The 27,259-nt window shown below is 41.1% G+C and overlaps 5 protein-coding genes across 5 annotated transcripts in view; 2 read left to right on the top strand and 3 right to left on the bottom strand.

The window, feature by feature from the left end:
* Positions 1 to 3,006: 3,006 nt before the first annotated feature.
* LOC132467568 (protease-associated domain-containing protein 1-like) lies at positions 3,007 to 6,403 on the bottom strand. Its single transcript, XM_060064921.1, has 5 exons — positions 6,183 to 6,403; positions 5,730 to 5,830; positions 5,509 to 5,618; positions 5,050 to 5,217; positions 3,007 to 4,236 (listed from the first exon to the last, which is right to left on the bottom strand). The coding sequence occupies exons 1-5, from the start codon at positions 6,256 to 6,258 to the stop codon at positions 4,116 to 4,118; spliced, it is 576 nt and encodes a 191-aa protein (XP_059920904.1). The 5' UTR covers positions 6,259 to 6,403; the 3' UTR covers positions 3,007 to 4,115.
* A 2,181-nt stretch (positions 6,404 to 8,584) lies between these two features.
* il12b2 (interleukin 12B 2) lies at positions 8,585 to 12,447 on the bottom strand. The gene is made up of 7 exons (XM_060066072.1): positions 11,730 to 12,447; positions 11,470 to 11,554; positions 11,004 to 11,240; positions 10,478 to 10,580; positions 10,112 to 10,305; positions 9,726 to 9,874; positions 8,585 to 9,614 (listed from the first exon to the last, which is right to left on the bottom strand). Exons 1-7 carry the CDS (start codon positions 11,730 to 11,732, stop codon positions 9,492 to 9,494), a joined length of 894 nt encoding a protein of 297 aa, XP_059922055.1. The 5' UTR covers positions 11,733 to 12,447; the 3' UTR covers positions 8,585 to 9,491.
* A 729-nt stretch (positions 12,448 to 13,176) lies between these two features.
* LOC132468342 (transcription factor BTF3-like) lies at positions 13,177 to 16,024 on the bottom strand. Its single transcript, XM_060066073.1, has 6 exons — positions 15,913 to 16,024; positions 15,091 to 15,159; positions 14,898 to 15,011; positions 14,548 to 14,749; positions 14,194 to 14,253; positions 13,177 to 13,518 (listed from the first exon to the last, which is right to left on the bottom strand). Exons 2-6 carry the CDS (start codon positions 15,157 to 15,159, stop codon positions 13,472 to 13,474), a joined length of 492 nt encoding a protein of 163 aa, XP_059922056.1. The 5' UTR covers positions 15,913 to 16,024; the 3' UTR covers positions 13,177 to 13,471.
* Positions 16,025 to 16,538: 514 nt separating this feature from the next.
* On the top strand, positions 16,539 to 21,426 carry utp15 (UTP15 small subunit processome component). The gene is made up of 12 exons (XM_060066071.1): positions 16,539 to 16,734; positions 17,045 to 17,178; positions 17,299 to 17,391; positions 17,550 to 17,734; positions 17,931 to 18,109; positions 18,368 to 18,493; positions 18,613 to 18,748; positions 18,842 to 18,926; positions 19,207 to 19,359; positions 20,147 to 20,248; positions 20,368 to 20,501; positions 20,709 to 21,426. Exons 2-12 carry the CDS (start codon positions 17,089 to 17,091, stop codon positions 21,001 to 21,003), a joined length of 1,578 nt encoding a protein of 525 aa, XP_059922054.1. The 5' UTR covers positions 16,539 to 16,734; positions 17,045 to 17,088; the 3' UTR covers positions 21,004 to 21,426.
* A 176-nt stretch (positions 21,427 to 21,602) lies between these two features.
* Positions 21,603 to 27,259, top strand: part of LOC132467489 (rho guanine nucleotide exchange factor 28-like) — a 37,817-nt gene continuing 32,160 nt past the window's right edge. Inside the window, 6 exon segments of the mRNA XM_060064810.1 lie at positions 21,603 to 21,752; positions 22,304 to 22,336; positions 24,106 to 24,247; positions 25,007 to 25,116; positions 25,259 to 25,445; positions 27,042 to 27,225. Of these exon segments, the coding sequence (XP_059920793.1) occupies positions 22,304 to 22,336; positions 24,106 to 24,247; positions 25,007 to 25,116; positions 25,259 to 25,445; positions 27,042 to 27,225 (656 nt within the window). The 5' untranslated portion in view covers positions 21,603 to 21,752.

Raw genomic sequence — 27,259 nt, forward strand, 5'->3', positions numbered from 1 at the left:
GGAGCAGGATGACCGTCGATTGCTCCAGGCCACACCAGCTCCCTCTCTATGGCCATCTCCAAGGCCTCTTGCAAAGTCTGCGGGTGGGCTAGCTGGGTCTGAATGTGTAGTTCTGTAGGGGAAAGGGCCTGGAGAAACTGATCCCGAGCGAGTTCGCTCTGCACGGCTGGCGGCATGTGGGCGTATGCTCGCCGAGACAGGCTCTCGATATCGTTGGCCAGTGCCCGCAGCGTCTCCCCAGGCTTACTGCGCCTATTACAGAGTTCTGAGCGCATTAGCCCCGGCTTAACACATAGTCCAAAACGCCTACTTAGTGCCCCCACTAGGGCAACATAGTCCCCCCTGTCCTCTGGGCTAAGCAGCAACAAACAAGACAATGCGTCGTCCGCCAGACACATCGCAAGCTGCAGCGCTTTGACCTTCACTGACCATCCGGCAGCATCGGCTAAAAGTTCAAATTGCGCGTGGAAAGCTTCCCAGTCAGCCTTACCGGTGTATCTAGGCGTCTTGATGGACACCGGGCTTGATGTAAGAAAGGCGCCGCCGTGTCTGTCGCCGTCTTGTGGTGGCCACGGGCAGTCGGCGCTGCGAACTATGCGTGAAAAATCATCTTTTTCCACGGCGGCCGTTTCCCGTTTAGTTCTACCCCTCACCAGAGACTCCGAGGCTTCTCCACATGCCCCCTCGCCGTAGTCGTCCATCTCTATCTTCACCCGACAGTCCGCAGGAAGCATTATTGTTGCAGAGAACAAGCCACAACAAAAACAGAGCTAACGGCGATCGCAACTTCAGCCTACTCGCCGAGCACAGCAGGACCGAGAAAAAATAAATAAAAATAAAAATAAAATAGTTTCACTTCTGACACCAATGTAACGACCTCGCCGGTGACATAATCATGTCGAGTCATTAGTAATTGATCGTAGTTTTTAATCAACCAAAACCAGGTCACTGAAAAACCCGTAACAATGTAAACAACCGCAGAAAACCGACACACAAACAAACCCCCGGTTACCCCGGCAACACGGTCTCACTCGCGTGCAGGCCCCCACCCTGATTGACAATAAGAACATTACAATACATGCACATAGAACAACTGGCATAACGGACAATGAAATACAATGCAACACATAACACACAAACTATTTAATTGTCCCAGGGTCGCTACAATACTCTAATATATCCAACGGATATATAACTGTCGCTGCCGAAGAAGTTCAACGTCACTACCGTGCGCACCATAGATATACTATATGGGTTTGTGCATTTTGCACACGATGCCGGCCGGCGGCCAATCACAGCAGCGCTGATATAGAGCGACAACATTGCGACCTCGAGTGTGATATTGCTTTATACAACAGTTATACTAGTAAAATGTACTGTTAATAATAATAATTGACAATAGATTTTGATTTGTTTGTTTATTTAATCATATAAACGAATTAAATTGTTTCCGGCAACAAAAATAGATCCCCACTGAGCGGACTGTTGCCAAGCAACATATAAACAAAACACTATACATAAATGCGGAGTGATTTTGTCAGTTTGGTGAACAGTCAGAGTGATGTTGGATGCTGATATCTCAACGGTATTTAATGGAAATTGTCACAGGTTTCATTACAATTTGTTTTGTGAGCAAGTATTTTATTATTTTTTATCATATTTCTAAAAAAAATAATCTTTTTAATTTTTTTTCTTTTTTTTCAATTGAGGGTGCAAACATTTTTTTTGGGGGTGCAATGCATGCTTATGCACCCCCGTAGAACCGGGCCTGGGAGGAGGGCATTAGCATATTAACAGCACGCGTGCTGTTAATATGCTAATATGCGTTCTGAGCGCGCGCGCGGAAATGCCGGAATGCGTTCTTGGCGCGCGCGCTGAAATGCCAGAACGCGTTCTGGGCGCGCGCGCTGAAACGCTGGGCGCGCGCGCTGAAACGCCGGAACGCGTTCTGGGCGCGCGCGCTGAAACGCCGGAACGCGTTCTGGAAAACCAAAACGCGTTCTGGGCACGCGTGCTGGCGTTTCAGAACGCGTTTAATTGAAGTCGAATTGTGGCACACTCGGCTTGCCATAGGTGAGTTGGAGTGATCGGCGCGGAGGACGGCCGCAACAGACCGGCGTCCTGCCGCGTCCCGCCGGGCGGCTCGTCAACGCGCGGCCGCGTGTCCACCCCTTATAGAGCCGGTGAACCCAACACTGTTCGATTCTTATTAAAACACGGTAATGACATATTTTTGTAACATTTAAAATAGCATAGGATGTTTAACATATCTTTGCTATGTTAAATGTTAGATAAGAGTTCAGATTCAAATTATTGGAAATACAATTAAATGTAGTATGGTTTATCTAGTTTGGTTCTAACCAGAGATTAAACAAGCACTCAAGTGAAGTGTAAAAAAATACAATAATTTATTAGCCTATATGAAAGATATGGGAAATGTAAGACATGCAAACCACAAACTATCATCCAAAATCAGACACGGAAACTAGGGAGCTCTTTTATTTTACATTTATTTCGACATAACTGGTTAAAGATATACAAAAAAAGAAAAAAACATTTTATTATTATTTAGGTCAGTGGATTTCAATCATATCACATAAGAAGGCTCCCGATTTGTTAGATGTTCTATGTCTCCGCCTTTCTGCTTTGTTCTAACAGTGTGGTCCAGGCAAGAAAAGGGAGAAGCGCCCGGCCAATTTGGATGCAGACGATGGATCAACTTGCGGCGCATCAAACTAACGAACAAACCGTCGGCCTGCTTGATGGTCTTTTGTTTCAGGGAAATCAACATCATAATGTATTGCAAAAAAGTTGCCCACTAATGATTGGGAGGAAAGAATGTCTTTGTGTACATCTCATGTTCTACCCCTTAGCGTTTAATTGTGTTGTAATCTGCCTATAGCCTTCACCGACCGAAGGGGCCGATATGGAGAAGGGATTTCCGTTTATACATCGAGCCCAGCCAGCCTTTTTGTTCGCCCAAGTCGCACACATACACGTTGGATATACAATTCAGAAAATGTTATTGCTTTAATATTAAAAAACATGTTTGCAGGAAAAACCATGAAGACCTTTTCATTGACCTGACAAACCTCAGTTACTTGCTTACCCGATTCTTTTTTTTGCATTTGGTATTGAGGTCAAAATGTTTAACCACATTAGAATATATGCCTTTGTCCCTTAATAGACTAAGCCTTAAATACAATGCCAGACATATCTTGATAGGATTGGCAAGCAAAAACAAAATTACAAAATCACTTTTCTTATCTTCTATGATTGTAGTCATTCACGACATGTTTATTTTAGCATTATTTATGTGTGTATTTAGATTATTGAAATCAGTTGATAACTCTTCCAAATATAAAAATTACATAATCATATTCACACTTTACTTACCGCTGCTTTATTGCCATACATGACCCCAATGCCCCGAGCACACAGCGGACTGGAGCAGTTACGGATATTAGCACCTCTTCTTAAATTGGAAATATATTTTGTATTGAGTTATGACCCAAAGTGAATCATGATACTGAAAGATTCATATTCCTACTTGATAGTAAATGCAAATAAAGAAACATTTAATGTTTTTACTGTAATTGTGGTTTCATAGAAAAAACGTATTACACGGAGAGTGAAGCCATAACTATTTCTAATTACCTTCTTGGCTTTTCAAACTGTCACCCTATGTACATTTTTTTCAAATGTTCAAGAAGTAAAAAACCTTAAAAGCCAAAAGTTATAGAATCCAAACAGGGAGGTCTTTGTGACTATGAAAAGATTATAGTGGACATTTAACACCAAAACTCAGTAGTGACCAACTGAGTAAAAATTGCAGAAATAAGGAAAGAGGAATATGTTGGCAACAACTCAGGAAATTAAAACCATTCCAAACCGAAAAAAGCTCTGTTGAATGAAAGCTTAGATTAAGATCATGCATGAAGATCCAGGTTCGGTGTACATGTACATTTTACTTCAACAAAACAAACAATCAAATATGTAGATGCATTAAACACATTTTGTGCATTTTACGAGAACTTCTAAGAAACCCCAGGTGATTTACATGTTTCCAGTAATTAGTTCCAGCAGGCTGCTAGGCATGTCGGCGTGTGTCTGCTCTACCACAGTGTCCATGGTGGTTGGTTAAGAGGGAAGGAGCCCAAAGAGGAGACATTCACCGGAATGGAGATCACAGCCCAAGGCAGCGCATGTCTCTGGAGAGATCGTCTAATCATAAGCCTAGGAGAATAAATAGGAAACAATGCAAACAAATGTGTGCTTATACTTGCTAGTGGTCAGCAATGGACTTTTTTTCACCTACTAGCCATATCGGTTAATTGGGTGGGTAAACCTCCTGGAATCTTTGGGGAAACCATGATAATTCAATTGAAATGCATTCTAATTGCTACCCGGATAGAAAAACTGAAGCAAAAAAATTAATGCATTGAGATGGCATGGTTTCCAAAGATGTAGACTGCACAAATATGGCCGCAATAAATATGGTCTGTGTAAGAGTAATCATTACAATGGGATATCAGCAAATGTACCCAAAATCTGTAGACAACAGGACACTATTTTTGGTAATGGAATAGTTCTGGTTCCCATTGTTTGTTGCCCGTTAGAAGTCCCGGTCGAATGAGCAATTAAGTTTGAATTTTTACTGCATGCAGGTAAACAGTCGTTTGGAGGGCAACCATCATCATTTTTCTTATAAGCTTTGATGAAATTCCCCCAAACGTCGCATGGACCTGAAACACCTACAGAAATATATTGATGTTTGTGTATTCTTTTGAGAAATCTTCCACTCTGCGACTAATGAAACAATCCCGTTGTAGACTTTGTCCATCATCTCCAGCTCCATTCTTGAGTCTTAGGTTGCTAAATGGAGTGTAGCCCAACTAAAGACCATCGCCGTAGGAGGACGTTTTACTGGATCCCCGTTATCCGGCTACAAACAAATATTGACATTTGTCCCCAGAGATAAAATAGTTGTCTGACAATAGCCAATGGTTTCCAAGAATGATAAAGGAGACGGTTGTATGCATAGCTTACCCATCACGCCCCAACAGGAACAAGGCTGGAATGCTTGGCATGGCAGTACTCCCATCAGCGACCATGTCCAGGTACAGGTTGTCGTTCTCAACTACGTTGTCTGCGATAAGCACTGCTTTGCCTCCTGCCTCCTCGACTTGTTGGGCCTTGTGGACAAAGGAACACCCCCTGGAGTTCACAGATTAAGAAAACAAAATAATGACATGTCCATTATGAATATAGACGGAGGTATTGGGTATGGTTGAGGTCTTTGCAATAAATATTTTTAACAATAATTACAGACAGAACAACCGACTGACAAAATTACCCTGCAACTACTGAACATACTAACATGCACAATTATGTTTTCGCGCATTTCAATTACTCAAATGTTATACACAATATTATGTAAAAACATCAAGAGTGTGTGCTCTGGAATAATGTTCCACAACTAATAGCTTCAAACAGAAAACAACATACCCTCTTTCAAGCAGGATCACCTGTCCCTGAATTAGATCTTTGTTCATCAGTGGTTCACAGCCATCAATTGGATCAGCTAGCACAAGTAGGATCTCATTATATGAAGAGGTCTATAGCAGCCAAACAGAGGTATGAGCAGACATTAGTCATACTGATTAGAATATTCTTCGTACACACGATATTATATTCCAACTGTAAGGGCTTCAACCTTCAATACTCACAAAAGCCCCGCCAAAGTCTTTAGCTGGGGCCGCACTGAAGACGTAACCAATATCTTCAGGACTCATAACCCGGAAGTACAGCAGTTCATTCAGCCCGAGACCTTATGTGTAGAAGATACATCTGAAGGGGTCATTCATTGATCGTATACATAAACGTTATACTATATCGTCCACAGTGATTTCATCAGCACTACTGTTTAGATGGAAAACAGGACTACACGCTGCGACCGCGTGACGTCTCTCCAATGCATCACAACAAACCTGACACAATTATTCTACCTCCGACTGTTTGTCATATGACACCACTGCAGCAGTAGCAGCAAATCACCCTCAATATCCCGAATAACAAATCAATACGGGTTATGATAAGGTAACGTTTGCTAAAACGGTAAACACATGGCTGTAGAACAAGGCTTTAACTGGCTGAATAATGAGCTGCAATGTTTCGCTCACCTGACAAGAGCTGGAAATGCATGAAAACCCCCCAGAGCAAAAAGCCCCACGCAGTTGTCCGACCATACTTAACCATGGTGTCGACATTTGCATTGCACGTTACGCTACAAAGTCCGAAAAACACGGTGCATTACAACCGTTTAATGGGTAATTGTGCCTTGATTTAAATCAATTGGCTTAGGAGAGGGCGGAACTCGCCTGTGTTGTTAGAACACTTCCGTTCTCTTTCAAAATAAAGGTCCTCAGCTGCGCAGACCACTATGGAATGTCATTGAATCAAAAAAGATAAATAGATATGCCTATGAAATAAACACAGCTATTCGATTCTTACTGAAATAAATAAATGAGGCAGGACATATACATATAATTACATCAATTAATCAATGTAGTTTAATAAATGAAACAATGCATTTTTATTTATGGGAAACTTTTCCAGAATAGTTTTATTGAAGTCTGCTCTGATATTGTGGGGGGAATCGGTTTGATATTATCGGGCGCGTAGTGTGTGACATTTGCCGAGTTTTCAAAGAAGGCGCGGATAATCGGACAGGAGTCTTCATGTTGGGTCCCCCCGTTCTGAATCACCTATGGACCAGCGACCCAACGCAAGACCAGACTGAGTAGACCAATCATGTAGTCGTGTGTCGTACCGAAGACGGCCCCGACGTGTGGGTAGTAGGAGCCCCACCTGACATTTACACAAAAATACCGTGGTAAAGTTAGTTTTATATTGGACGTTGGATATTCGACACATTCGAAAAATCTATTTAGCACTGGCTTCGATGGACGAATTTGTGTCAAACCAACTTAGATGTGTTAATACAAGGCATACCTATGTAAAACAAAGCTTATTTCTTTAAAAAAAAACACAATTTGATTTTATAAAAAAATATAATGTTAAAAAAGGCTATAAATCTATTATGCGGCTTGACCTTTTGACCTACCCATATCAAAACACATCTGGTGAACTCAGCTAACTGCCACACACATAACACAAAGCTTATTTTTTCCAAAAAAACACCTTTTGATTTTATACTATTTTTTTTAATGTTAAAAAGGCTATAAATCTATTATGCGGCTTGACCTTTTGACCTACCCATATCAAAACACATCTGGTGAACTCAGCTAACTGCCCCACACATAACACAAAGCTTATTTTCTCAAAATACCTACCCTGTGATTTTATATATATTTTTTACTCTCAGAAAATGCTATAAATCTATTATGCGGCTTGACCTTTTGACCTACCCATATCAAAACACATCTGGTGAACTCAGCTAACTGCCCCACACATAACACAAAGCTTATTTTCTCAAAATACCTACCCTGTGATTTTATATATATTTTTTACTCTCAGAAAATGCTATAAATCTATTATGCGGCTTGACCTTTTGACCTACCCATATCAAAACACATCTGGTGAACTCAGCTAACTGCCCCACACATAACACAAAGCTTATGTGTGAGTTATTTACTTATTTACTTATTGCGAGTCACCATGGTGATACAGCGACGCTAAAAGAGATCGACTTTCGTGGTACAACTAACCCAGGCTTGGAGCTCAACATACCTCGCTAACCCGCTTCGTGGTACAGGGCCCTGGTTTCCTCACCTGCCACGAAGAAAACAAGAAATACATATTAGAAGTAAGTTCCCATTAAGACAGTTAGAAGGAGAAATTGTAATCTTTAAAGCTATACTGTACGATGTGAGAGAGCTAGCATGATTTGAAATTAGCTTCTCTTCGGAGTTCCGTTTAACTCCTCCCCCACCCTTCAGGACTCCCTGCCCCAACCCCTCGACACAGAGCCGTGCACGAGCGCTAATGCTGCTTACGGCTTACTTCAACGGCAACCATTGCGTCACTTTTCAGGCCATTCAACTCCCTCAGCTGTCGCCATCGCTGAAAAGCGAATCCAATATTTATTCTCGTTTTTCCTCGAGCATTCTCCAACTTTTTTTTTGTTGCTGCCTTTTCATTTTCTGTCTTTCCTTTTCTTGCCTTTTTAAAAGGATGAACCGGGGCAAGTAACGGTGGCAGTGGTAACTTCTGTTTTTTTTCTTCCATCGTGTTAACGTTGTAGGCTCACTAGGTCTAGTCCACTGTCATGAACTACTATGATAACAACGCTTTCTTTGCCCTCCGTGAACGCGCTCAGGCCGGCTCAGGCTCGTACACAGAGGGGAGAGAACGCGCAGGCTTGTGATTGGTTCTTTAGATTCGGGTACAATGTCTCCGATTGGTAAGCATTTTAACAGGTTTATAGCAGATACAGAATTCGTTTTTTTTTCGCTTCTTTTTCATTGCCCATAAGTTATTTATTGCTGTCAGGATGTATAAACCAATTTCAACAACATATTAAAAAGTGCATATCACTGAAAATCGTACAATATGCCTTTAAGCTATTAAGGAGAAACCAGGGGTCCTTCCCTTATGTGGTTGCTTATGCTCTTGACAATGAAGAGCAAAACTACAGATTTGTGAGTTTTAACTGCAACTATGCTTTGGTTCCATTTTGAGGGTTGTTGTACGCCATTTTTACCACTATTTGCCATCATTTCTGCTGTGCCAAACCATGATGACAAATATGTGCCAGAATGTGGAAGCTTGATAATCACAAGACGATTTTCTGTTGATATTTTTGTTATTGTCAAGAACAATACTGTTCATAAAAAATATACGGGAGTAATTAGGGGAGAACCTTGTTGGATATTTAGAGCGTTGGACAGCATATCTTTTTTAAATTATTTTAACGGTATAATTTCTGCTACTGGATTGGACTGGACTTGAGTGATGCTAACAATCTTAACATTTATTGTCAATAAATATCATCTCCTTATCTTCTGCGTCATAGCAACAGATAAGCTGCCACTGATCTTTTTTAGTCGCCTCGGTAATGAACTGCTACCTAAATTGAATCACAGGTGAGCCAGGAAAAAACTATGACAATGACTGAACAAGCAACTTATATATGAGTAAACAAACTTTTAATCGAAAGTGCTGGAGTCAAATACATAGAAATACAAACACGTTTAAAAAGTGAGAGAAGACAGAGCCAGAAGAAATTTATATTTTGTGTTCCATTATAAATAAATAAATAAATAAACCAATAATGCATCAATAAATAATCAGAAAATGATATATATATATATATATTATCTCTGTTTGATTTAATTTTGAAGCCCCAAGACACAATCATTTGCACTTTATGATTAGAGAAAAGCATAGCATGTCAACATATGTGTGCAGACAAGTTTGAGCTTGAAAGGAAAGAGAATATAGGGCATGACAGGGTGAGAATACTCAGATTAAAGGTTTATATGTCTCCATGGAGTCCATTTACTCCACTTTGAGCGCACCACAGCCTCTCTGGACCGAACTCTGAGTTTGCTGATCTCCCTCGGTATCAAATGAGTCTCTGAGATTATATTCTGAAATGAGAGATTAAACACAATTCAAAACCTTGAGAGATAAGGCTTGTGTCCAAATGTTTGCTAGTGTGTATGAGTTGTTGTTCTTATGTTCTGTGTGCGTGAATTTACCTTGCCATTGTGTCTGGACACATATTCTATCTCATGCTCCAATTTGAAGTAACTATGTGGCTTGGACCAGCTGGCCGCTGGTTCTATGCTCACATTCAGTTGATGACCCACTTCCTGACATTGGACTATCTTGGGACTCTCTGGTCGAACTGTAGAGAAATTAAGAGAAAGCATAAGAAAAAAAGTCAGAAAAACTAATAAATACCAAAAACTCACCATATGTATCATTCTTTAAATACAAAAATATATATTCATGGGCTCAACATTCTAGCTTCATTACACATTTCTCATTATCATAAATATACCATCATTACATACTGCAGTTGTTATGTTTAGTCTGTACTGCCAACCCCTCCCCTGGAACCCCTGAATGGAGTCTGACTTACTAATATCCCTGAGAAAGAATGTCTTGTTGGTCCTGTGGAAGATGTAATCGTTCATGGCCTCAGCGGTGACTTCTATCCTCGTGGTTTCCTCCATGGATGGTGTGAGGGAGTTGGACAGCTCAAACACGAAACCTTGCCCAGGGTGCTGCTGACTGGAGCTGGTGATCCACGAGCAGTTCTTTCTATTTTCAGAACTAGAGATGGGTAAAACACAGAGGACAATTGCTTATTTTCATAAATAAATATGTAGACTGATCTATACTTATGCCTGAGCGGTTTTATCATGATGGGAACTTGGACATTTTTAAATACATAATCACTGTAATATTGCTTTTGAATATGGTTGGATTTGTTGAATGTACTGACCAGTCCTTCCCCAGACCGAGTCGTACGGCGGTATAGTAAGTATCGCTCCAGTGGCAGTTGAAGGAACAGTTATACGATTTTGCCCAGCAGTTTAACATAGAATCTGCAAAATGACAGAAAATTCCATTTAGAAATCGCCTCATATCATAGATATCACAGACTGCTGCACTTCTCGTTTTTGAAACTGCTATTTCTACATCTGCTGACACAACCCGATTATCACTCATCACTCAATGATGTACAGGGGAAGTTAGTGTCTTATCTGTGCCCGTAAATAAGAGATATGTTCCTTCAAATGTTGATCTGCTTCCACCTGACTGTTCTACTAGCAATGTATGTGGACTTGAATTACAAATTAACAAATATATCATTGAATTTATCTAATGAGTGTGGTCATTGGCTACCTACCTACCTTTTTGCATGAGAAAACATTTAAAAACCTCAAGAGAATACATTGTAAAAGCCTCCATTATACCTGTGATGCTCCAGAATGAGATGACAGGAGTGGACAAAATAAAACTCTTACCAGCACTAGTGTCCTGTGCATCAAGGACCAGATGGGCAGACCACAACTTTGTTTCCCCACTCCAGCAGCTGTATTCCCCCAACTGTGGTGTGTCCTCATAGGCCACTTCTAGTCTTCTCTCAGTCCCCTTCAACGGGATCTTTTGGACATCTCCATGTGGTATGAACACCCAGTTGACGTTCCCGGTAGTCGCTGAATCACAAGTCAGACTAACCGTACCTGCTTTAGCCATGAACACTAGACACACAAATGCATGCGGATGCACACACACACACACACACACACACACACACACACACACACACACACACACACACACACACACACACACACACACACACACACACACACACACACACACACACACACACACAATCAGACAGGTAATATTAATGTGTAGATATATTCTTAAGAATAAATAATAGATAGATCACAAAAACACCAATGTATGAGAGAAAATGAATACCGGCATTGTCTGGAAAAAAGGTGAGTCCATGGGCTTCCTGCAGGAAGGTCCACAGGACAACAAATATCCAAGATAACAGAGGTGTCTGAAGCATAAGGGACATCATATTTTCACAAAAGATGAGAGAAAAATTGACATCAGTGTTTGACTATTCAAATGGATAAAGTAATAATGATTTACCACCTGTGTGAAGCAAGTTAAATAGAAAAAATACCTTAAGGTCAATATCATCTACTACATAGCTTATTGTGTTTCCTTACCATTTTAACTCAGGCCAACTTAAGAGGTGCTCTTGCTTAAATAATTTGATGGTTTGATGGCTTTTATATCATTGGCAATGTTTGTGGAAACATTGTGAACAAGCGATGCTTGTGGGCAGAGAGAGGAACTGGGTGGGTGGACGTGTGACCACACTGCATAATGAGTTTGGTAGTGTCCAATCGAAACCAGTTGTAAACATCGTTAGGAAATAACCTGTCTATAAAAAAGTACACCACAATATCAACATCAAGTTTAAAGAAAAGGTTAATAACAAAGTGACATAGTTAAATCTTAAAATGTTTCAGGTAATATATTGCATCTATTGAAATTAAAGCGATTGATTACTAGAGAGGGAGACATTGTGCACTGAAGCTATTCCTAGAAGTCTGCTCTCAGAGTTTCTGTGGGGCGCCACTCTCGTTTCCTCAATGCTGATTTGCATGACAAAATATTTTTCGCTGAGGCAAGGTTTTTCTTACGAAACATTTTATGAGAAAGCTTTGGTGGGTGGTAAAGGTTGAACTCATGATTTGAATAAAGAGCGGAGAAAACTATTTTTGCATATTTAAAGGGCTACAATTAGTCATGAAGTATAGAAACCTAATTCCTTATTTCTGTTCTACAGGACATTCCCTGGCAAAATTTCCCCTCATCTAAAACTGACAACTGCATACTTAATATTCTAAATGAAAAACAAATTGACACATAATGGCTCTAAATAAAATTGCTATAGCGATAGGCCTAAAACCTAAAGATGTAAATGGTGACTGACCTAGTAGGCCTAAATGTAAACCTTTCCCAAATTTGTTTTGGTTAAAACTGACTTAGTACTTAATATTCAACATAAAAACGAATTGACACATAATGGCTCAAACATACCTGATGTCAATTGTAAAAGTAAAAACAGCATAATAATGCAATGTATATAATAAAATCAAATCACTATAACGGTAGACCGACTGAATGAATCAATGTCATCTTTCCAAATCCGTTTGGGTTCCCAAAAGTAACCCGTGATGCTGTTAAGCATCATACTAACCATATATTAGAAAAGGGGTCATGAATGAATTGAAATGAGTTTGATAATACCCCTCCGCTGACATTAGTCATACTCTGCACCTAGCCGTAATGTCAATGTTTTCATACACAGGGAACCGGTATGCTCTTCCACATCTTTGACGGATTTGCATAATTTACATGGCACTAGGATAACCGGTCAATATCAAATTCATAGTTCCATTATGTTATCGAATCTCCGATGGACAATTTTGCTCTATAAGGGACTGATGTGTCAAGAATTTAAGATTGACAGTTATCCACGATTTCTCTCCCTGGTTGTTTGTCCTAAATGTAGGACTCAGGAGTGCAATGCCATGCCTGTTAACACCATCACATGTTCATACAAGCTTTTTAATTTACAGCCAAAAGATTTCAACCAACAAGTGATAGAACTTAAATCTTTATTACATGGTGATAAACACATTGGTGTCAGCATCACAGCGAGAAGGGAAGGAACAATGGTCAGCACATTCAGTTCACCAAGACATTTACAGGGACAACAGAATAAGGCAAATCAGACATTGATATACGTTAAAAGTTGTCATAAAAAGGGTCTATTTTACTTATTTTTGCCCAATTGTTCTTGTTAAACGGCCAAGAGCAACTTGCCCCTGTTACCCATAAGCAAAAGCTAAAACATTGTCAAATGGAGTCTTGAAAAAAAAGTGGTGGTATTTTCTCCTTAGTTGGCCTCGTTCTTTGATGCTTCATCGAAGTTCTCGACAAGATCTGAAATGGAAAGATAAACATATAGTAAATCTAATTTAAATGAAGGGCTTAGAAATACCGAAAATGAATTAGCCAAGAATAAAAATGGGTGCATGCAAATCTGAGAATGCAATCCCATTAATAGGGCTTAACAAGAACTCCATTAAATCAGTACATATTATGGTTAGAAGAGATGAACTTGAGTATCGGCCGATAGGAGTATATAAATTGTAGCATTGTAACAACTAATAGCACTTGTTCTTATTGAAGGGCTCAATTATGATGACAGCAATGTATTTCACTTACTCTAGATCATTTTTCTCAGAGGAATTTACGATACTGCTATTGGAACAACTCTAGTTTGAAGCCAGTGTTTCAGTGAGACTGAAACACTACGATCCCCTGTGGGTGAGGGCCAAGATTCACTTCAGCCTTTTTTCCTAAGCCTGAGAAAAATAACTTGGCCAAACATTTCAAATTTAAAAAATCCTCTATGCCACAGCACCCCATCAGGACTACAGATTGGAATATACTTTAACCACAAAAAGGACACCATAATCTAGTGCAGGTACTATATGGAAGTCATCTTCAAGGTAGATCGTTCTTTGTTCCATCAATAGCCCAACTAAGCTTTTTCCTTAGAAATAATATTAAAATTAATAAGATAGTCGAGAAGTGATTTGTGGTTGTACATACCCGGAACATCGTCGTCCTCCTCCTCCTCATCAACGGTAACCATGGGGGCCTTGTCTCCTGCTATAATAAGGGATATGAAGCATTTTAATTCATCAAACAAGGACCCAAGCTCCACAATATAAAAGCTAAGATAGACAAATCGGAGAAAACAATCAGAGTAAACAAGTTTATCCTGCCAAGAAAAGAAAACACTCCTAATGGCATTGGATGCTGTTGTTCCAGGCCGTTGAAAGCAATAGAGGACATTTCTCATTTGATTTATAAATTGCTGTCGGGATGTTGATTGAATATCGACAAATATGACAAAAAAAAGCTCGAAAATAAATTGCCTTAATACAATTAAATCTTCTTTACCAGGCTTAGGCAGGGTCTCTGCTAATCTCCTCAAGCTGGTTAGACTGTCAGCCCCGAGCTGGTTCAGAATTCCTGGAAGCATCTCTGTGAGCTGCTTGTTCTCTGCATGCCCTGTGATGGTGAATGTGTTGGCAGCCAGAGAGGCTTGCACCTTGGGGTTGTTAAAGTGGATGACGGTGCCCTGGTTTGTGAACATGTTGACCTATAGGGACACAAGAAAGGACAGAACCTAGTCAGGACCACACTACACATATATGGAACTCAATGACACCAAAATTCCGAATTGTTTTCTGAAAACATGTTGCATGACATGAGTGAAATTAGTACACGGGACATATATGCTGCTGTACCTCTTCAATGCCAGAGATGTTGTTGACTCCAAGTTTCTTTAGGGAGAACTGAAGTTTTTTGTCGTCGGCTGAAGCCGTTCTGTGAACCACCTTCTTCTTTCTGCGGGCTGACCCCTGTAAAAATCAAAGCCGCAACATTTAAGAAACACTCATTTTGTAGAGACAAACCAAAACATACTCCTTTAATCCTTACCTTGCCGCCTATGCGGACTTGCGCCTGCAGTTTGGCGAGCTTCTCCTGGTTCATTATAAACTCCTTCATCTGAAAAAAATAACCACAAGATAGGTCAAAGTAAGGTAATCCTTAATGTAACTTGGTCAAACACAGCAGTTTAATTGATATTTGTTCAAATCAAAATATCCTCTGATGGAAATCACTCCCTTTAAAATTGATTAAAATATCAATTCGGTGTTAGTTCAATATAAGGCAAGTAATGGGTTGCTGGTTGAAACGTCCAAATACTCAATCTCCTTAATGACATTTAATCGGAATAAAGTATCACAACTGGTGTAGCAGAAATTAAAATAAATCTAAATTGTAGTTGAAAATATAATGTAAAAATGTAGGACGCAGCTGCTCCAACCACTAAAATAGTAGCACACCTGTTTGAGGTCCCCCGTTTAGTTGAGCTGTCTGGAAGAAACATGCATATTGGGGGCAGGGCACAGGCCATTATGTTGAAATTGTGATGGCCTCCCTTTATAAAGGACGACAAATGCAGTGTTTCACGAGAAACTCATTTCCACCGTCCGTCACTTTTTAGTTTGTATGGGGAAGGCGAGCGATTTAATCTGCTGGAAAATTTAGCTCTCAAATCTATTCAACTGATTTTAGCAACTGAGCTAACTGGAAAGCTAGCGTCGGGCCTCGGCCCATTTGATCCCGACTACAGGCACTTTAGTATGTTTCCGCCACTTTGGGACATACGGGGCAATGCAAAATCGTTACTTTTCATCACACGCATAAGTTATGTACCCGGTGAAAGATGTAAAGTCCATATAACTCTGAACTAACCTGGGAGTATGTAAACACGCGGGTCCCACTGTCGGCGGAAGCAGAACGAAAGGATGAACGGAGGAAGTGACGCAGATAGGTGGACAGTTTGCACACCAGCGCACGGCCTGCACATTATGCGTGCACGGGTGGTCCAATCATTTTTCGGTGCGTTCCCCATTATGTGACAGTGCAGCTCGATTTTTTCAAGATGCGTATGCTACAAATTTGTATCCGGGATTGTACACTGCCGAATGTCTGCCTTTCCATTGAGAAAATATATTATTAATTTATATTTGTTATTAAGTCAATAGAGAAACCCCAAATCATTGATACCTTTACCATCTGCGCTGGGATTGTGTTTGCTCTTCTTCTAAAAATCGAATATTAATTTACATAGACGTAAACAACATCTGTGTGTAATATTAAGTATTTCTTTATTAATGCCCCGTTCCATTCCATAACATTTAGGAAGGTATTTTTGTTATAGTCGCCATTGACAGAGATGATATTGCAGTAAAAGGTTGTTTTTTTTTTCAATATATGGAATCATTGTATTATTGCATTTGTATTTTTACAAATTTGGCTTTTATTCTTTTGCAACAGTATTCTGCAGCCTTGAACTGTACTGTCCATGTCAACCGACAGTGACCAATAAAGTTTTAAGCGGAAGTGTTTACGATACTAACATGGCTGCCTCCCTTGGATCCCAACGTGATAATAAATGGTGACAAATTATTACAATGAGTACCTTAATGTGATCTTTAAATTCATCGTCAAACCTTTCTGATTACTTCAAAACGTGGCACGGCAAAATTTGGAGTTACGGGATTCATTTCTAAGGTAAGCAGCAATAGTAGTTTAACATCGTGCGTATTTTCCAGTGAACACGCTGGCTCGTTGTAGTGGTCGATACTTTTAAAATAACACTTTTACGTACGTAAGACATTTGCATATACTGTATGCTTAATATATTAATGTTTGTCTTGAGTACAACCCAGTTATTTCCGTCTGGGTATATAAATGTTGTGTTTTGTCATTACCGTTAACTAACGTCCGGTTGCTAGCATGCTAAAATGTATCGCAATCCGCACAACGTCTACGCTCCTGAATTTATAACGAATCAAGTTTATTTTTCTTTGGGCTGAACTAGGCACACACGTCTATTCTCTATTAATTTCACCACGGGATCAAGAAATGGCGTCATTCAAACCTACACGAATCCAGGTGTACCCCAAGTTGGGAGAGAAAGTCACACAGGACACTCTCTACTGGAAAAACTACAAGGTGAGCTTATTGATATATTATCTTTTACCTTGGGCAGGAAATGTCGATTTTAGAATAAATGTTGCATAAATACCACAATTGCTGATTCTTAACCATTCCACCTGATTGATTATCTGACAGGCTCCAGTGCAGATAAAAGAGTTTGGAGCCATCACAAGTATAGACTTCTCGCCTTTAGCGCCACACACCTATGCTGTAACAGCTTCCACAAGGGTATGTGAACTTCTATTTGGTTTTATCCATTAACTTATGTTTGAGTTGTTGTGACAGTTGTTTAAAAAAAAAATAATAATTCTTACCCATTATTTCAGACATTCATGTTTTTATCAATTGCACAATAATTAACATTCAATGATACACTTTATCAACAGGTTCACATATATGGACCATTCTCCCAAGAGCCAGTAAAGACCTTTACACGATTTAAAGATACAGCGTACAGCGGCAGGTTCCGATCAGATGGCCAGTTGCTTGTGGCGGGGTGCGAGGACTCGGCAGTTCGGCTGTTCGATGTCAGTGGCAGGGTGGCCATCAGAATGTTCAAAGGACATACAAAGTGAGTGGATAAACATCAAAGTAACTGGAAAGATTGTCACTATTTAATTCTTCTAAAACCCTAAATGCATAAAAATACATTTTTGCAGTACAGAATAATTATTCCTCAATAATTGACCATGCCAGCTGTCAAATAGAAACATTTCATGTTGCATGTTTGGAATTGTAAAATAGTTTTTGCGTGTGTCGACTTGCAGGGCTGTACATGTGGCTGACTTCACCTCGCATGGCTATCAGATCCTGACGGGGTCAGATGACTATACATGCAAGCTTTGGGATATCCCCAACTCTGCTGAACTGACCTCTTACAAAGAGCATACAGATTACATCCGCTGTGGAATAACAAGCAAACTCAACAGAGATCTCTTCTTTACTGGTAAGATTCTGTGTTAAACCATTTTTGTTCTTTCCTATTTTCTACAGGTTATAGTTTGTAGCCAAATTGTTGCACACACTCTATCCACCATTCAGTCCAGTGCAATTCTGATAATCTTGTGATCAGTTTTGAACCAGTATTGACTTGGCCTGCCTAATGGTCTGATACAGTCCTAAAATCCAACTTACAGAGTGAGGAGGGTTGCTGTCAATTATGCGCTTATGACCAATGATTTGTTTTGTTTTTCTCGTCCTCAAGGTTCATATGACCACACTCTTAAACTGTTTGATGCAAGGGTTGACAAGAGTGTGATGAACATGGACCACGGCCAGCCTGTGGAAAGTCTTCTTCTTTATCCTTCAGAAGGACTCCTGGTCTCTGCAGGTACCGAGTGTGCTTTAATATGCCTCCTGTCAGCCTTACTTCCTTCTTCGTCCATCTACATCACACACACACACACACTAATCACAACAACATTACCGACGCCATATCTCATCTTTCAGGGGGCCGATATGTGAAAGTGTGGGACCTTCTGAAAGGAGGTCAGCCCCTTGTTTCTCTCAAGAACCACCATAAAACCGTCACCAGTTTGTGTCTCGGCAGCAACGGGCAGAGATTGCTGTCCGCCTCTTTGGACAGGTGTGTTTTTGGAGAGGTTTCTATACAATATCACATTCCTAAAGTAAGTGTTTAATGTGAAACGTCAAATAACAATTTTCTCGTCCTTTCTAGACACGTGAAAGTGTACAGCACGACCAACTACAAAGTCGTCCACAACTTCGATTACGCCGCGTCTATCCTGAGTTTGGGCTTGGCTGTAAGAATCTAACTACCCTCTGAGCATGCAAGTCCAACTGCATTGAAATTAGACCTAGGGATGTAGTATATATAAACCATGGATATGTGTCTCTATCCTTCACTCAGTTATACTTCACTATAAACCTTCCTCCTATTCTTGTTATCTAATCCTATTATCTGGGTTAACATTGCATTGACATACAGTTTTGTATGCATTAGACACTTAAATTGTATGCTGAGCCTAGAAAAGCAGTATACAAATGCATTGTGTTTATTAATATGACTATTTGTATTTTTAGCCAGACGACGAGTCCATTGTCGTGGGAATGACCAATGGCATTCTGAGTATCAAACACAAGAGGACCCCTGAAGATTCAAAGGGTGCAGTTCAGCAGAAGCGCCAGCCAGCATATCGCATTTTTGTTAAGGGGAAGAATTATGTTCCTAAACAGGTGAGGATCTTCCAGAATCAAATTACCTTTCTTTTCATATTTTACCTTTCACTACCAAATTCACATTTCTCTTTAAAGGGGTAGTTCGGAATTTTGGACCTAGGGCCTGATTCCCAAGTTAGCCTTGGTTTTCTTTATCATTGGAGACACTTTTCAACATATTTATTTCAGTCCTTCTAGTTGCAGAGTTTGCTCGTGCTAGGCTAGCCCACGGCAACGGGCAATACTAGCATGCTAATAAAACAATCTTACCCACTCCGCAGTACACCCAAGGCAAATCAACTATAACGCCAGACTGTTGATGTAAATGTCTGTGTTAATAGAATAATGTTAGAAATAAAACCAACTCAGCACTAGGGTTATATTCCTGGTAGTAGGTTACGGCAGCGGCGGACTGATACCTAGGTTAAATTCCAGAGCTGCTGAGAAAGTCAAAATGCGATGATTCATGCGATGCAAGGTTAGTTTTATTTCTAACATTATTCTATCAACACAGACATTTGCCTCTATTGTCTGGCGTTATAATTAATTGACCTTGGGTGTACTGTGGAGTGGGTAAGGCTGTTTTATTAGCAGGCTAGTATGGCCCGTTGCCGTGCGCTAGTCTAGCAGGAGCAAACTCTGCAACTAGAAGGACTGGATGAAATGTGTTAAACTGTCTCCAATGATGAAGAACACCAAGGCTAACTTGGGAATCAGGCCCTATGTCCAAAATTCCGATCTACCCCTTTAACCATTACTTCATCGCTTCCACCTTCCAGTATTCTCACGTGTGTTTTATCTACAGGAAGATTACTTGGTCAGTAAGCCAGTAAGGCAATATTTGGCCAAGTATGACAAACTGCTCAGGAAGTTTAATGTGTCCAAGGCATTGGATGAAGCTATGGAGGTAAGCACTGTATTATTTTGTTCTTACCACAGATGGGTCCTATATTTCATTACTTTAGTCAACCTCCTTGTACACACTGATGCCATGGTCTAAATATATTCTACTGGTCCATTATGCAGCAATGGACAAGACTCAGGAAATCTGAGATCCCAATGGCTGTGATCAAGGAGCTGGACAGAAGAGGAACCCTGAAGAACGCTCTGGCAGGGCGAGACGAAAAGGAGCTCTGCCAGTTGCTGAGCTTTGTCATAATGTAAGACAATGCAAATACTTCCCAATTTTTTTTTCTTTATTAGGTTCAATATTGGAGCCAAAAATATGATAATCCACAGTTTGTTCTGTTCAACGTATTGGAGGTCGCTTAACACTTTTAGGATTCAGCCAATGTGTCCGTCTTTTTGTTGCTGACTGTTTGTGATTCATGGGTTTTGGTTCGTATTCTTCCTTTTCACCACTCTAGGAACTTGGTTGACACCAGGTTCACTGCCACCCTCACCACGATGGCTGAGATGCTCCTGGACATCTATCAGTCCACCGTCGGCATGTCGTCGCTGGTGGACCGACAACTGCTGCGTCTGCAGGAGCTGCTGGACAAGGAGACGGAGTACCAGCAGGAGATCATGGAGGTCCTGGGAATGTTGGACGTGCTGTTTGCCTCCGCCCACCCAAGGAAGGAGGTGACCCTCCCTGGTGACGGGGCCAATGGTCTGGCCAAGGGAGGGATCCCTCATCGGCCAGAAATACAGGCATCATGAGAGGATGTGGGACCAAGGCTCTGGAATACCTAATCAGGACATCAGTGCCAGAGAATTTAATAAACGGAAGGAAGCTTAATGATGTGATAGAACCTGCCATGGACATCAACTACATGAAAAAAAACATTTCCATACACTTTGTTGACGTTTTAACACAAAACCTATGAAGCCACATTGGTCAACAAAGGGCATGTTTTCTTAATGTATACATACATTTATGTATAAGCCATTTTCTGGATGTTTGGTATTGAGTGAGGCTTATATGGGAACTAAATGTCTGAGTTTCCATTGTAAATGTTTAGTATGATATCGATTTGTATGATATCGTATGATAGTATGATATCGATTTGCTGATATCTACCTTGTATTATGATATATTCCAAAGTTTTTGTAAGAAGATGGGATTAAAACGATGTAATAGGACGTGATGTGTGTTTGTGTGTTCGATCGTTGTCCATTTACCAATTCTTTAGCTTGATAGCTCACTGCCATGTCCACTAGAGATCGCTGTAGTCTAAAAATCCATAATTACTCTGAGGCAGGCTTTCATTTCTTATCACTAGAAACGAAATGGTATGATCCTCACGGTCTTACAGAAGTTCATCTCGAAGTCCCACCAGACTGGACGCAGCCCTGACGTACAGTAGCTAACCGATAGCTGCAAGATATTGAGGTGGTGCAGATAATACGGTCTAGCTAAGGACATTTCCACATTATTTGAATTCCAACCATGTCATGCTAAAAATAAGGTAAGCCTGTATGTTTAAGATTGTATGATATGGTGTGTAGTATCAGAAATCACTGTCCTAATACTTGATGCACATTTTATGTCAAAAGCAACAGGTCTATTAGTAACTTCCAAGTTGATTAAAAGCACAGACAATTTACTTTGAGATTACATTTTCCATTTTACCAATACGGACGTTATCTCATCTTAGTTTGTTTTGTCCATTTGTTAGTTTAATTTACTAATGAACGGACAGCTGGGTTTCGTGGACTAATATCCCCAGCCGATCCTCCTTATCCGCCTTGAGGATCGCTGGTTAAAGATCGATGAGGTCTTGTCCCGTTTATGAAATGACCCCTTATAATAAACAGGTGGACAGAAGAGATGTCATGGTTAAATTAAAAAAAATTGAACTACTGCACGCAGATGTGCTTAATTGCAACTTTGATAGGATATCTTCTTATAAAGTCCAGGATCAATCGTGATAGTGCGCTCTCTACAAACATACAACTCAATCGAATCTAAAACAATGTTATGACTCATTGTTCTTGCTGTTTGTCTTTCGTTGTGAAGATGGAGCTGAGCAGACGAAAAGTTCCTCTTTATGTAAGTAGCCTACGTTGTTTCTGTAAATAGTATACAACTTAGACATTCGCCGATCTCTTTTGATATCTGGAAATGTATTTAAATGTCCTTATCACTTCAGTTCAGGTACTTTACGCCCTCAATTAAATCTAACGGATATCGGATTTCTGTTCAGGTGGACTGGATCAAAAAGAAACAGTCGATCCGTAGGCCTATAATGTTGAGTTGAGATGTTGCTGGATAAGTGTTCAATGGTTTGCAAAATATAATGTTTTCTATCAGTGCACAAATGCCGCTGGCATTTAGACATTTGCTATTATTTCCAGTCAATAAATAACCGTTTCCTTTAATCCCAAGGTGATATTTGAAAGGGTTGAAAGGACTCATATTTCCCATTATTGTTAGTTGTATTACATTTTGCAATTATGTTGTAGTCTCAAATAGTTTGGCCAAAGCTCTTTGCAAAGATGGAAACATTGGCATTCAAAAATTGTTTTAGGTTGAAGCAAAGATCAAAGTCCTACTTTGTTCGATTAATCATGGAGTTGCATCCAGTTCTTCCAAGCAGCATTGCATTTTATTTTAATGCCAGTTTTAGCCAAATCATATGGATGGTCACTCAGTGAGTTTCACACATTGAGGTTAAAAACAAAACAAAACATTAACAGTTTTGTGGAGTAAATTTAACCCAATCTAGTTCATTGGATATGAAGATAAGTTTATCAACTCCATTTGTTTGGGTTTAGTATAGGGAAAAAAACAGCAGGAGAAAGCAGCGAGAGATTAACACAAAATGCAGAGAAAAGCTTATCCCAAAGGCTATAAATCTCAGGCACAATATACATGCCATTTAGGGCTATTTGTAGATTAATTTTTGCACAGCTTTTGTAGATGTATGCTGTATGTTCACACACAGTATATGTATCAACAATAATGATTGCACTACAAGATCATATAATGCATCACATAATTAGATGATAAATTTTAAAGAGGTTTATTTCTAATTGTGTGTAAAGACATTGTGGGTATATTTATCCCCCTCACCCTTTTTATGTTTCATAGCTTCATTGGTGGGTATTGCTATTTGAAAATAAGAATGTTGCACGATAGTTTTTTAAAGGTAACTTTTTTTAATGGAAAATTATCAGCCTCCCAAGTTATCATCCTGTACACCTGACATGGCCTACTGTATGGATTTGGAAACAAAGTCTGGACCAATCTTCTCTTTATCCTTATCATCTTCTGCTATCTCCTCAACGTAAATCTCCGATCAGCCTTCAGGAGGATGAGATGGGGATGAGAATCCCCAGTGTCTGGATCATGGGAGATCCTCACTGTGTTCAACACTAGCATTCCTGTTGTTATTGAGAGGGTTGTCTTATTGTGGCTCCTCAATACCTGCTGCCAGGAGATTTGGTGTACACTGTAACAATGAGGCTTACTTTTTCTCTCCTATCTCCTACTACCTATAAACAGTCAGATACCATTACAACCTTCAAGTCACAACTCAAAACTCACCTGTTCAAACTCGCACACAACGTCTAACTGATCACTGTTTTGATTGTTTGTTTGTTTTGTTTTGTCTTGTTTTTGTTTTATTTATTTCTTATTTATCATGTTTATTTATTTATTTTTTCCACAATGTCTTGTTTTTTTTAAACGATTTATGATGACTATATGCTCTGTAAGGTGACCTTGGGTGTCTTGAAAGGCGCCTCTAAATTAAATGTATTATTATTATTATTATTATTATTTACCTCTTTTCCTCTTAAACGTGTGGTTTTCCGCAGGGCCAGGCGAAGGTGTTTGCATTGCTGGAGGGTCTAGATGCAATGCCTGGAGATGTGGAGGTCTTCATTGTTCTGGAAGGGTCCACCTTGCTCCACTTCATCAAAGCTCTGAGCGATGTCATGCTCTGCTTTATAGTGCCTGGTGTGTTTGCGTGTGTTTGTGTTCGGTAAAGGTGTCGCCCTGTTAGTCTTTCTTTCCATCGTTTCATTTTCCAGTAGTAGTTTATTACGGCTAAAATAAGGATAAACCCCGACCATTGTCCTAGCCCTCGCCTTCACTGACTTTCTGTCTGCACTCACCACTTCTAATTTACAAGCTTTGAAAAAAATATTTACAAAAATAACATTCTTCAGTGATTTTTTTTTTTTCACCGTCAGTGTGTTTTATACCTTCATGTCTTGCTAAATGAGGGCAAGTGAAGTATTTACACACACACACACACACACACACACACACACACACACACACACACACACACACACACACACACACACACACACACACACACACACACACACACACACACACACACACACACACACACACATATTTGAGTCTGAGATCTCTTAGGGGACAGAATCTTATCAGTTTCCTCTCAGAAGGGAAGCTCTTAGAGCCCCATAAACAACATGACAACACTCAGCCTGTCTGGAGGCTGAACAGAACATACCACTTTACATTGGAGAGTTGTGTGCACTGGAACCGGGTATTCATAAAGCATTTTAGATAACATTAACAGACAGACAGATGTTTTTTGCCCTGCTATTTGTTCCTATACACAATACTGCATATATTTTGTAAACACAATGCATTTATCGGCATTTATTATCCAGAGTTAGGGCTAGAGAAGGGATCCCTTTTTGCCTTTTGATTTGGTGTGACGCTTTTGTTTCTGTGCAGGACACAACCTGGCTGAGGTGGTGTCTGTCCAGGCATACCTGTGCTCCGAAACTACACCTCTCACCTGCCTGGGAGGAGCTACTCTTGAGTACGTCCAAGATGACGCTCAGGTATGTAGTGATGACACACACACACACACACACACACACACACACACACACACACACACACACACACACACACACACACACACACACACACACACACACACACTGAGTCCATTTAATTGTGCATGATGTGCATCACCATCAGGACCTGGCAGAGCACCTTGTGACCCACGGACATCGGCTCAGCTCCATGGATCACAAGGAGCTGAGCAGCATCTTCCGCCTGGGCCAGAGGAGCTGCCGCTGGGCTATGGATCAGTTGGTTGCCCTGGCCATGGCCAACCTGGACATCCCTCAGAGCTGGAATGTCCTGGGCAGCCTCAGCGGAGAGGGTGAGGTCGAAAAACAGCTTATCACTTGTTCACGTGAATGGCTTTTGCGCTGATACTGTTTTTTTTTTTCCGAAGAGAACGTTGGCTGTCTCTTACCCATCTCTAATCGTTGTCTAAGTTGGAGATGGTGATGGGGACCGGAGCACGTTGTGCAGTTGGTCAGGGAGCATAGAACACAACAGGGTGGAGGGGGGCAGGACTGGGGGGGGGGGAGGATGGAGGTGGGCTGAACAGAGGTACATTTCCACAGGCTTCTCCGCAGCCTTCATTTCTCCTGCAGCAATCGGAAACTTGGAGCCGACTCCACTGTCCCCGGACGGTGAACTCTTCAACTCCCTCCCCCTGATTTCTCCCCTTCTCCTGGCCCCCCGGGGGGCTCTCTCCTCCCCGGCTCAGTTTCTTTTGTTTTTTTTCCACTCGCTGGGCTGCGATCGGAAGTGGCTGCGGTCACGTGTCGGCCTCTCTTACATTTGTCACTGCCAATTAACCCGAGTGTAATGTGGTTAATAATGCTTCTCCATCTGGAAGGAACCCAGGGGTCGGCGGAGGGAGCTCAACGCGCGTGTGTGTGTGCGCGTGTGTGTGTGTGTGTGTGTGTGTGTGTGTGTGTGTGTGTGTGTGTGTGTGTGTGTGTGTGTGTGTGTGTGTGTGTGTGTGTGTGTGTGTGTGTGTGTGAGACTGTGTTCATGGGAACTTTTTTTTGTGTGCTGAGCTGTGCTGATTATTCGTAAGATGCCGTTTTGTTTGGTTTCATTGGGTGGCTGTGCTGGACCAAAAAAAAAGGGTATGACAAACACGATTTTGTGTTAATATTGTTGTGGCAGTCTGTTACATCTCAACGTCTCCTCATGAATGGCAGCAGCTAAGTAATTTAATTGAATAACATTGTCAGTGACATCACTCTGCTGTCTCCGCTGATTGATACGGCTGGAGTCTACTTGAATACTGTATTTGCTCTTTGTAAAGTGATGAGCATCCACACTGTTCTTTGCATAGTATGTTTATAAACCAGAGATTCTTCTATTCTTCACATATTTGCTTTATTTACCTAAATAGGTCAATAAATTGTTTGCTATTATTTAAAGGCTTTTAGTGAGTTTGCAGTGGATCATTTGAGCAGAGGTATCTAAGGCAAAGAGCAAAACGGGAACAAGAGCGGATGGATTGGAATGGAATCTGCCACGTGCCGATGTTGGTTGTCGTCGACAGTATCATAAAAAAGGTGTTAACAGAACTTGTTCTCTTCCTCCTCCTCCTTCCCCCTGCCCCTCCTCCTCTTCCTCTTTCCTCCTCCTCGACTCTCCTTCTCTTTCTTCCCCCCCTCCACCTTTCTCTCTCCACCTCCTCCTCCTCCTCCATCCCCCTACTCACCATTCTCTCCCTGATCCTCACCCCCCCCTCCTCTGTCCCCTTCCTCTTCCTCCCCCCTTCTCCATCCCTCCTCATCCTCCTCCCCCCCCCTCCACCTCATTCTCCCCCCTCCTCCTCTCCTGCACCCCTCCTTAAACCCTGAGCCCCCCTTCTCCATCACCTCCTCCCTCCTCATCCTCCTTCCCTTCCTCTCCTCCTCATTCAACCCCCCCCCCCCCCCACCAGCGTACCGTCCCAGAGAGTCGCCCCTCCACCTGGCAGTGCGCTGGGGCCTGGTTCGGCTGGCAGAGTTCCTGCTGTGTCAGCCGGGGGGGCTCATGGCAGTTCTTCTTCCCAACGAGGACGGCGTCACGCCCCTGCAGCTCGCCCAGTTGGCCGGCAACGCCGAGCTCCAGGACCTGCTCGAAAAGTATGTTTTGTCCTAACATTTTCTTCCGTTAAAA

This window comes from Gadus macrocephalus, chromosome 11 (genome assembly GCF_031168955.1).
Source record: "Gadus macrocephalus chromosome 11, ASM3116895v1".
Taxonomy (NCBI): Eukaryota; Metazoa; Chordata; class Actinopteri; order Gadiformes; family Gadidae; genus Gadus; species Gadus macrocephalus.

Excerpts from the sequence above, each read along its gene's own strand:
- LOC132467568 (XM_060064921.1), bottom strand. The coding sequence starts at position 6,258 with ATGGTTAAGTATGGTCGGACAACTGCGTGGGGCTTTTTGCTCTGGGGG. Across the intron at positions 5,619-5,729 it reads AAGACTTTGGCGGGGCTTTT|ACCTCTTCATATAATGAGAT; the intron begins GTGAGTATTGAA and ends TGGCTGCTATAG. Across the intron at positions 4,237-5,049 it reads TTCCTGTTGGGGCGTGATGG|GCTTATGATTAGACGATCTC; the intron begins GTAAGCTATGCA and ends TTATTCTCCTAG.
- il12b2 (XM_060066072.1), bottom strand. Across the intron at positions 10,581-11,003 it reads TGCACAGGACACTAGTGCTG|ATTCTATGTTAAACTGCTGG; the intron begins GTAAGAGTTTTA and ends GTCATTTTGCAG. Across the intron at positions 9,615-9,725 it reads TGTCCAGACACAATGGCAAG|AATATAATCTCAGAGACTCA; the intron begins GTAAATTCACGC and ends CTCTCATTTCAG.
- LOC132468342 (XM_060066073.1), bottom strand. The coding sequence starts at position 15,159 with ATGAAGGAGTTTATAATGAACCAGGAGAAGCTCGCCAAACTGCAGGCG. Across the intron at positions 15,012-15,090 it reads AAGTCCGCATAGGCGGCAAG|GGGTCAGCCCGCAGAAAGAA; the intron begins GTAAGGATTAAA and ends TGATTTTTACAG. Across the intron at positions 13,519-14,193 it reads GGAGGACGACGATGTTCCGG|ATCTTGTCGAGAACTTCGAT; the intron begins GTATGTACAACC and ends TTTCCATTTCAG.
- utp15 (XM_060066071.1), top strand. The coding sequence starts at position 17,089 with ATGGCGTCATTCAAACCTACACGAATCCAGGTGTACCCCAAGTTGGGA. Across the intron at positions 18,110-18,367 it reads CAGAGATCTCTTCTTTACTG|GTTCATATGACCACACTCTT; the intron begins GTAAGATTCTGT and ends CTCGTCCTCAAG. Across the intron at positions 18,494-18,612 it reads AGGACTCCTGGTCTCTGCAG|GGGGCCGATATGTGAAAGTG; the intron begins GTACCGAGTGTG and ends CTCATCTTTCAG.